Source organism: Oryctolagus cuniculus, chromosome X (genome assembly GCF_964237555.1).
Source record: "Oryctolagus cuniculus chromosome X, mOryCun1.1, whole genome shotgun sequence".
NCBI classification, from domain to species: domain Eukaryota; kingdom Metazoa; phylum Chordata; class Mammalia; order Lagomorpha; family Leporidae; genus Oryctolagus; species Oryctolagus cuniculus.
Window position 1 is genome coordinate 86,841,777 of NC_091453.1, and position 10,730 is coordinate 86,852,506.

Here is a 10,730-nt window from a genome sequence, read left to right on the forward strand (position 1 = left end):
GTGAGGCTTGGACAGCTTTCTGAGAAATCATTCTAGAAAGCCTGTGCTTTTACTGCTTGTCATGCATTACCCCGTTCCTTTATTCATTCTTTGGACACTAGAAATGAATTCAGCAGCATTCATTAAACGACTTGCAGGGGTGGGCGTTGAACCTAGTGGTTAAGCTGCCAGTTAAGAGGGCCATGTCCCAAATGGAAGTGCCTGGGCTCAATACCCACCTCTGCTCCCGATTCCAGCTTCCTTCTAATGTTAACCCTGGGAGGCAGCCAGTGAGGTTACAAGTAATTGCATTCTGGCTACCCACATGGGAGACCTGGACTGGGGTCCTAGCTTCTGGCTTCAGAACCATGGCAACCATGTGGGAAGTGAATCAGCACATGGGGGCTTCTCTCTGTCTCTCACACGAATTATTTTGAAAATGCCTTCCACATTCTGGTTTTAACACTTCAACTCTGTTCTGACTGCAATCATTTCAACTTTTCATATTCTTTCTAAGTAGTTTTAATAACTTTAAAACGTCCAAATACTCCATCTCTTTACCGCAGCTCACATTTGATCAATACATTTTTTTTTATGACTGTGTCTCTGTTGGCACAAACCATCTCCAGGAAGACAGTCAGGAACAAATCACGGGTCCCCTGGTACAGGCCCTCACCATATTGGAGAACTACAGTACATTTTTGCCTGCGAAGGCAGAATTTAAAGGACTGAAAGCTGAGGACTTTGATTGGATGAAAAGCATGTCAATCTGCACTTATCAGCAAATGAGCTTAGAGCTCATGAATGAGGGTAGCTGCCTTTTGTCAAACTTTTCGAATTCTGCTCCAATAACCGACAGTCTGAATCTTTCCCACCGTATTCGTGGCCATTTCAGGAATAGTGATCTATTCCTCTGGCTGGTCCCCTTTATTTCCTATCTCAGTGCCGCCACCAGCACCATGACAGTCCGTTGTACTCTGTGCTGCCCCCACCAAATCCCGGCATGCCTTGGGGCCAACGATCACTCTCTCAGTGGCCGTTACTTAAGCCGCCGCCATCTTTGCTGCTTTAGTCACAGCAGTTCCTCTCACAGCGCTGGTTGAGGTCCTGACTGGTGTTGTCCCTATCGCCATGTCTCCCACAAGAAGGGGAGCTCAGGGACCACGCGGCCAGAATGAAGCTGGCGGAGAGGCGGTCCAGAACCCTAGATCCTTCTGGGGCACTCTGTTGTTTGTGGAATGGGTGGCCACCATCACAGGGGCCCTGGCTTCTAGGGCTTTCCAAGTGGTTGTAAACGCCCTTAGGGAAAAGGAGGAGGAAGGACAGGAGGCAGCCCAGACCGAGGCTGAGGAGAGTGGGGATATACAGCCAGTAGAAGGCGATGAGGAGAAAGTGCTGAGAGAGGAGGAAGACGAGGAGGAGTATGGGGAAGGAGAAAAAGAGGTTGATGATAAGGAGGAGGAAGAAGTTGAGGATGACGACGATGAGGAGGAGGAAGGAGAGGAGGAAGAAATTGAGGAGGAGGAGGGAGAAGTAGGGGAGAAGGAAAGAACAATTGTAGAGCAGGATAAGGACAAAGACGAAGGCGAGGCTGAGGATGACGACGGCAGAGAGAAGGAAGAAAGTAAAAATGATGAGGATGAGGAGAAAGTGCACTACCTCAAGGGTGAACAAGATGCGAGCGCCTGTGAGTTACCCCGGTGGTGTTTCAGTCCCTGTTCTGGGATCGGGCCGTTCCTTTCTAGCCATATGTGTTTGAAAAGTCGTATCCTAGTCCGGCGCCACTCAGGCCATGTGGTGTTGAGGTGCAGTTCCCGGGAGCCCTATGACCCGGGTTGGGGTTCGGCCCTGGGGATCGGGAAGACCTGGGAGCTACAGCCAAGGTCTGGTAGGGCGAACACCTGGCAGAGGGAACCTTGCCCCCAGGAGCCAGATAAACTGTCAGAGGGACCCTCATCTCCGAAGGCGCAGGAGGCAACAGATGTGGCCTGGGTCTGGGAAGGCGTGGTGCCAGCTGCTGGCCTCCGAGTCCTGGAGTCCTGGGAGGCCGGGACCTCCGCCCAGAAAGAGGAGGCTGCCAGCAGGTGGCAGCAAAGTCCTCGGGGCTCTTGTGCTTGGCTCTCTTAGGGACCATCCTCAGCACTGGCCCAAGGTGCCCAAGTAGAGCCCAATTCTACATAGACCTTTAGAGTCTTGAGAAAGAGTAAGCTGCTTCCCACCAACTTCTGTATAAGAGAGCTGAGATAGCCAATGCATGAGCCCGAAGAAGATCAGCATCCGTGGAAAGCAGGTGTTCAGGAAGAGCTTGGAGGGAGCTGGGAAGAGAGCCTTTTGGCAAAGGGCAAACAAATGGCTTATCCTGCTTTTGGCTGCGAGTTTTTAAAAATGTAAAGATTCTTGCGAGGATGATCTGAGAAAATGATGAACTTATCCTAGGACACTTGAAAGATACAAACATTAAATTTTCAGGGCTTTGAGGAACCAGTGAACTTCACCATGTAATTTGTCTTTTAAGTCAAAACGAGTGTTTTTTCAATGAAATTCTGACAAAAATATACCTAATGTGATCAGACCCAGATGATTCTGTTCCCTTATTTTCTGGAATGCCAGAAATAATGGGCATCACAGGGTGTGGGATCCACTGTAAAGGATGGGAAAATGCCCCCTTGAAAGCTACCACGCAGCAGAAATGTGAGGGTCATGGAACAGTGTGTCAACCCCGAGGAACAAACTCACTTTTCTCCCCCTCCCCTCCCATATTTTCTATCCTCCAGATTTTCCCGAGACTAGAGTACTGGAAGGTACTACCAAGAGTAAGCTGCGAAACTATTTGTGTGACTTTCTGGATTCAAAGTTCATATTCTTCAGTGAAGAGGAGTCTGAAGGCAAGGATGAAGACTCTGCTGAAGAGTTTGAAGAATCTGAAAGCAAGCGAGAGGATGACGATGAAGAAAGAGGACGCAGAAAGGATCGCCACTCAAAAGGCAGCTTCTTTTAGGAAGCCAGGTACTAACCGTTCTGACACATATTTGCTACTGACAGCTTTGTGTTCTTAAATTTTTTCCTATAAACTGAATAACAAAAAATGCTCAAATTTAGCTTTAAAAGCAGTTTAACAGTAATAATGTGCTTCCCTACCAATGAGATAGAAAGCAAGGTATTCTAACATATACTTTATTCACTAGCTCGGCCTTTATCTCTTTATAGCAAAAATGGAGTCTCTGATACTAATAAAGCCTTTGAGAAAAGTTTATTCTCTCCAAAGTAGTAAAAAGTTCAGGGCTCCAAGTGAGACTATATTTCATGATTAATACAAAACTATTAAGTTTACATTTCAATTTTCATGGAACACTCAAAAGAAAGTAATGTGCTTGCTTATTAATTGAATTTGTAATGAAGTCAATATTTTTAATTAAGTTTATATTTCCTCTGTATCTCTCTTTTCTCTGAAGTTTGACATTCATGGACATATGATAAGAGCCTCATTCTCATCTTACAGATATAGAAATGGAGGGTCCGGGAATTTTTATTTTTCTTTTATTGGGGCTGTCGTTGTGCTGCAGTAGGTTAAAGCCGCAGCCTTCAACACCAGCATCCCATGTCTGAGCACTGATTTGAGTCCCTACTAATATGCCTCTGCCACCCATGTGGGAGACCTGGATAGAGCTCCAGGTTTCTGGCTTTGGCATGTTCCAGCCCCAGCCATTGTGGCCATTTGGGGTGTGAACCAGCTGATAGAAGACTCTCTCTCTCTCCCTCTCCCTCTTGCTCTCGCTCTAGCTCATTTTGCCTTTCAAACAAAAAAACAGATCTGGGTGTCCCATGTGGGTAGCAAGGGTCTCAAGCACTTGGCCCATCTTCTGCTGCTTTCCCAGGCATGTTAGCAGGGAGCTGGATTGGAAGCAGAGCTACCTAGACCTGAACCAGCACTATGATATGGGATGTCAGTGTTGCAGACCAACACTTAACCCGATGTGTCACAACACAGGCCCCAAGGAAATGTAATAGGAGTTTTCAAAAAATTTGTCTTAAAATGGAATTAAAATCTAAGTTTATTTTGGTGCAAAAAAATTGAAATCACTATGTAGTTTTTTCATAATATGCATTTTCCAGAAGCTTTTTGAAAGACCTCTGGTATGCACAGATTTCAAAATTCTTTACTCCAAAATAAATTTACCTTTTAATTAAATTTCATGTAGACTTTTAGATATATTTATTTTTAAATATTTTATATTTATTTATATTCTTTATATTTATTTTAAATATTTTATAACTATATATATTTTATACATTTATTTATTTACTTGAAACACATAGTGATAGAGAGGGAGAGACAGAGATCTTTCATCTGCTGGCTTACTCCCCAGTGCCTGCAACAGCCAGGTCTGGGCCATGCCGAAGTCAGGAGCTTGGAACTCCATCTGGGTCTCCCATGTGGGTGGCAGTGGCCCAAGCAGTTGGGCCATCTTCCACTGCTGTCCTAGGTGCCATAGCAGGAATGGTGGATCAGAAGAAGAGCAGCTGGTATGCACTCTGATATAGGATGCTGGCATTCCAAGCAATGACTTAATCTACTGTGCCACAATGCCAGCTCCTTTTGCACAAACTTATGTAAAGAACACAGGCTGTGGGGCCAGTGCTGTGGTGTAACAGGTAAAGCTGCCACTTGCAGTGCCAGTATCCCATATGGGTGCTGGTTGGAGCCCCACCTACTTCCAATCCAGCTCCCTACTAATGTGCCTGGGAAAGCAGCAAAAGATAGCCCACGTGCTTGGGCATCTGACCCTGCCCTGGCCCTCTCCCTCTTCCTTCCTTCCTTTCATTTTTTTTAAGATTTATTTTTATTTATTTGAAAGACAGAGTTATAGAGAGAGGTAGAGAGAGAGACAGAGAGAGAGACAGAGAGAGAGACAGAGAGAGAGAGAGAGAGGTCTTCCATCTGCTGGTTCACTCCCCAGATGGCCGCAATGGCCAGAGTTGTGCCGAGTCTGAAGCCAGGAGCCAGAAGCCTCCTCCAGGTCTCCCATGTGGGTGCAGGGGTCCAAGGACTTGGGCCATCTTCTACTGCTATCCCAGGCCATAGCAGAGAGCTGGATCAGAAGAGGAGCAGCCAGGACTAGAAACAGTGCCTATATGGGATGCCAGCACTTCAAGCCAGGGCTTTAATCTGCTGCGACACAGTGCCAGCCCCCTCCCTTTTCTTTTCTATAACTCTGTGTTTCAAATAAATAAATAAATCTATTATAAAAAGAACACAGACTTTTAAGGTGGAAAGATTGATTTAAATAACCTCTCAAGAATAATACAACCACTGATAGTTGTGGGCAGGAAAACAATGAGGTCAATGTGATCAGACTATTGAAGCCATCAAATGCATAAGCACTCTAATATCCAAGAGGCTCTGTCAAAAGAAGAAAGTGTTTTGTATTTTTTTCCCTTTTCAAGATAACAGATATACATAGGCTTGACTTTTAGATTTAGCAGTCATTATCGCATATTAATAGTGTGGAAATGTTAATTGTCTCTTATTTCATCTTACAGCTGAGAGACATAGAAAGAAGTGGATGGAGAAAGAAAAAATGAATTTATTCTTCAAGGATTTTACAGTTTTCAGTAACTCCAAACTACTGGTTTTGTTTCATTGCAAAAAATGACATTGGCTGACATCTGACCTTACTTTTTTTGCCTTTTATAAATACGTTTGATAATGTTTATTCATGTTAAAAAATATATAAAAATACAAAAATAAAAGTTTGTTTGCAATAAATGAGCTGCAAATTACTAAATGTAAATAATACTAACTCAAATCTATCTTAGCATCTTCTCTTTTCATCTTGGCTCACCCTGCTATCATTACAAGGACTTTCTTTCAACCATTTGATAAACTCCTTTTAAACTCTTGCAGCCAAGAATAAGTTAAAATATGGCTACAAGGAATTTGTGTAGTGATAGAGATGGAGCTGTAGCCTTTACTGCATTTTATTGAAAGAAACCAATAAATGACAGGACTGACATAGAGACCAGATGGTACTAATGGGCTGCCATCAAACAGCAGCCATCAATGTCAGCTGAGCACTTCTAAAAATGCAGATTTTCAGGCTCCACTCTATACCTACTGAATGAGAGATTCTAAAAGTGGGCTAGCGATCAGGGTTTTAGAAGTCATTCTAGGGCCACCACTGTGGCGTAGTGGATAAAGCCGCTGCCTGCAGTGCCGGCATCCCATGTGGGCACTGGTTTGAGTCCCAGCTGCTCCACTTCTGATCCAGTTCCTTGATAATGGCCTGGGAAGCAGTGGGAGATGGCCCAAGTCCTTGGGCCCCTGTTCCCACATGGGAGACCCAGAAGAAGCTCCTGGCTCCTGGCTCCTGGCTCCTGGCTTTGGTTTTGCTCAGCTCCAGTCATTGTGTCATTTGGGGAGTGAACCAGTGGATGGAAGATTCATTCATATTTCTCTCTCTCTCTCTCTCTCTCTCTCTCTCTGCCTTTCAAATAAATAAATAAGTCTCTTAAAAAAGAAGTCAATCCTGATGCTTCTGAACAAAGAAAAGTTTGAGAACCATGGGTAAGAGCAGTGGGGGAAGACTTTGATCTTCATCTACAGTGGCACAGGCCTTAATTTGCTCACTTGATATGGCTTCGGGCAATCTGAACAGGACAGTAAAGTCTGGACTGGGGAAGAGGACTAGAATTCTCAAAGGCCTGAGTCATAACGACCCCCTGGAGGGATGTGTTCAGTTCCTAGGGCTTCCATGAGACATTACACAAACTAGAGGGCTTAAAACAACAGAAATGTATTCTTTCACCACTTTGGAGGCCAGAGGTCTGAAATCAAGGTGTTGGCAGCGTTTGTTCCTTCTAGAGGCTCTGAGGGAGAATGTGTTCTAAGTCTCTCTCCTAGTGTCTGGCAGTTGCCACCAATTTTTGACATTTCTCAGCTCACAAATGCTTGACTCCAATGTCTTCCTCCATCTTCTATTCCTGTGTTCCTTCTTTGTAAGGACACCAGTCATATTGGATTAAAGCCCCACACTAATCCAGTGTGTCATCATTTTAATTTGATTACAATGTCAAAAGCCTTGTTTTCCAATTAGGTCACATTCACAGGTCTGGGGCTTAGGACTTCAACATATCTTTCTGGGGGACACAGTTCAATCAATGGGAAAAGATTATTCAACTTACAATAATGGGAAAAGATTTCACTGGTGGCAGTGAAAAATGGAAAGGGAAAAACTAGATAAAGAAGCCTTGCACATGAAGTTTAAAAACATGTAAAACAGGGGCTAATGTTGTGGTGTAGCTGGTAAAGTTACCGCCTGCAATGCCAGTATCCCATATCGGTTCGTGTCCCGGCTGCTCCGCTTCTGATGGAGCTCCCTGCTAATGGCCTGGAAAAGCAGGGGAAGATGGCACAAGTGTTTTGGTCACAGCTCCTGGTCCAGCCCTGGCCATTGAGGTGATCTAGAGAGCAAACCATCAGATGGAAAATCTCTCTCTCTCTCTGTCTCTCACTCTCTCCCCTTCTCCCTCTATCCCCTCATAACTCTGCCTTTCTAATAAATACATCTTAAAAGAAAGGCAAAACGATCACTCTATTGACTATGGATACATATATTTGTAATAAAAGGCATACATATGTAGTGTGCAGAAAAGCACATATGGGAATGATAAACACCTTATTTAGACTGTGATTAAATCTTGTGGTGAGAGGGAAAATTCAATTGGAGATGGAGTACACAGGCTTCAACTTTATGTGTAATCTTATGCTTCTTAAGTTGAGTAGCAGGTATGTGGATGTGGTATTTTGTTAACCTTCGTGTAGATCTGAAATATGTCCTAAGAGAGAAAGGGGTAATGGGCCCAGTATATGGAACTTGTTTGAGGAAAATAAAGTGTAGTTGCAATTGACCAGATTAGAGGATCAGATAATTCAAGAGCCAAGGGTTTGAGGGTAGAAACCCTTATTGCTGCATTTAGTTAGGCTGTCTGAATGCTTGCTAATCAGCCACAATGTCTTTTTGTCTTTTCTCTATACTCCATAGTAGTGCATATTAACCATATTTATGTGTGTGTCTATATCCCTTACCTTCTAGAGTGTAAACTTCTGAATGGTTGGGAACTTAAAAGGAATTTATTTATTTATTTATTTAAATATTTATTTTAGGGGGGCCAGTACTGTGACATAGCAGATAAAACCACCGCCTGCAGTGCCGGCATCACATATGGATGCCGGTTCGAGTCCTGGCTGCTCCACTTCTGATCCAGTTCCTTGCTAATGGCCTGGGAAAGCAGTGGAAGATGGCCCAAGTGGTTGGGCCCCTGCACCCACATGGGAGACCTGGAAGAAGCTCCTGGATGCTGGCTTCGGATCAGCCCAGCTCTTGCTGTTGCAGCCATTTGGGGAGTGAACCAGCAGATGGAAAACCTCTCTTTCTCTCTCTGGCTCTCTCTGCCTCTGTCTCTCTGTAACACTTTCAAATAAATAAAAAAATTAAAAATAAATAAAAATAAAAACATACTGAGGACTTTCCTCAAAAATCTAGAATTCTAAAGAAAAAAGATTTATTTTATTTGTTTAAAATGCAGAGTGACACAGAGAGAGCATAAGAGAGATCTTCCATCTGCTGGTTCATTCCCCAAATGACCACAACAACCAGGGCTGTTCCATGCTGAACCCAGGAGCTCAGAACTCCATCCAGGTCTCCCAGGTGAGTGGCAGGGCCTCAGATACCTGGCCCATCTTCTGCTGAATTCCCAGGCACAATAGTGAGGAGCTGGATCAGAAGCAGAGCAGCTGGGACTTGAAACAGTGTTGTGATGTGGGATGCCAGCACTGCAGGTGGCAGTTTAACCTGCCGTACCTCAATGCTGGCCCCTAAAAGGTTTTATGTATTTGTCTTTTACAAAACACATAGCATCTTGTTTTCTTCTTAGTAGGTGCTTGATAAAAGTTTGTTAATGTTTTGGGGGCCGGCACTGTAGTACAGCAGGTTAAAACCCTGGCCTGAAGCACTGGCATCCCATATGGGGGCCAGTTCTAGTCCTGGCTGCTCCTCTTCCAATCCAGCTCTCTCCTGTGGCCTGGGATAGCAGTGGAAGATGGCCCAAGACCTTGGGCCCCTGTGCTCACGTGGGAGACCCGGAAGAGGCTCCTGGCTCCTGGCTTCGGATCAGCGCAGCTTCAGCCATTGCAGCCATCTGGGGAGTGAACCAGCAGATGGAAGACCTCTCTCTCTGTCTCTACCTCTCTCTGTAACTCTTTCAAATAAATAAAATAAATCTAAAAAAAGTTTGTTAATGATGCATGCACAATCAACTTTTGTCACTATTATTGACATTTAACAATGTATTGTGATTTAATAACACATAGAGTGTCTTATGACAAAAGACAAGGTCTTTTGTCACCATTGTTTAAAATGAGAGAGCAGTCCAGTTAGAATTTGTAAATGCAGTATCTCCTGCATACATTGGCTTCTGATGGGTTCAAGTTATGTGACCTTCTCCATCTAAGGCCCTATGTTGGGTGCCATCTTTTGAAAATGTCCCTTCCAAAGTATAAGTAGAGATTGACAGTGTGATGGTATTAAGAGGTAAGGCCTTGTTTTTTTTAAAATATTTATTTATTTATTTATTTAATTGAAAGTCAGAGTTAACAGAGAGATAGAGATATGCCATCTAGTGGCTCACTCCCCAAATGGCTGCATCATCTGGGACTAGGCCAGGCCAAAGCCAGTAGCCCAGAACCCTGTCTGGGTCTCCCATGTGGGTGGCAGGGGCTCACATACTTGGGCCATCTTCTGCTGCTTTCCCAGGCAGGGAAGCTGGATCAGAAGCAGAGCGGCTGAGAGTTGAGCTGACACCCATACAGGATACAGGTATTGCAGGTGGCAGCTTAACCTACTGTACCACAATGCCGACCCCTTGAGAGGCAAGGCCTTTAACAGGTGGTTAGATCCCAAGGGCTTCGCATTTGTTAGAGGGATTAGGTACCCTTATGAGGGCCATGACAGAGAGAGTTGTTTCTCTTTTGCCCTTCTGATCTCCATCATGTGAAGATACAGCAAGAAAGCCCTTAGCAGATACTGTCACCTTGATCTTGGATTTCCCATCCTCCAGAACTTTGAGGAAATTTCTGTTTTTATAAACCAGCCAGCCTCAGATATTCTGTTAGAACAACACAACATGCACTCAAATATAGAAGGCATGTACACAATTCTCTTTGAGATAAGCACTTTGGGTCTTGGGCTTCTACTGAGACTTGTTAGTGATAACACCTTTATACTTCTGAGCATGCATATTGCTGCACTTCAAGGTTTTCTGTGGTACTGCATCAGATCTTTCTGGGGTCTTCACAGAGGATTTTGTAGTCATATTGGCTTCATCTTTACACCCTGTTTTCCGGAAGGATTGTGGATTTGATTTTTGCCTAGATGCCATTTCTTATAAATTAGCATCCTTGGGGTCGATGCTTTGGTGTAGCGGGTAAAGCTGCCACTTGCAGTGCTGGCATCCCATATGGGGGCTGGTTCAAGTCCTGGCTGCTCCACTTCTGATCCAGTTCTCTGTTATGGCCTGGGAAAGCAGTAGAAGATGGCCCAAGTCTTGGGCCCCTGCACCCACATGGGAGACCCAGAAGAAGCTCCTGGCTTCTGGCTTCAGATCGGTGCAGCTCCAGCCGTAGCAGCCATCTGGGAAGTGAACCAGCAGATGGAAGACCTCTCTCACCCTCTCTCTCTCTGCCTCTCCTTTTC

The 10,730-nt window shown here is 44.5% G+C and overlaps 1 protein-coding gene across 1 annotated transcript; it reads left to right on the forward strand.

Moving 5' to 3' along the window:
- Positions 1-1,027: 1,027 nt before the first annotated feature.
- Positions 1,028-5,701, forward strand: LOC138847579 (cilia- and flagella-associated protein 251-like). The gene is made up of 3 exons (XM_070066723.1): positions 1,028-1,666; positions 2,754-2,985; positions 5,521-5,701. The coding sequence occupies exons 1-2, from the start codon at positions 1,111-1,113 to the stop codon at positions 2,975-2,977; spliced, it is 780 nt and encodes a 259-aa protein (XP_069922824.1). The 5' UTR covers positions 1,028-1,110; the 3' UTR covers positions 2,978-2,985; positions 5,521-5,701.
- Positions 5,702-10,730: the final 5,029 nt, after the last annotated feature.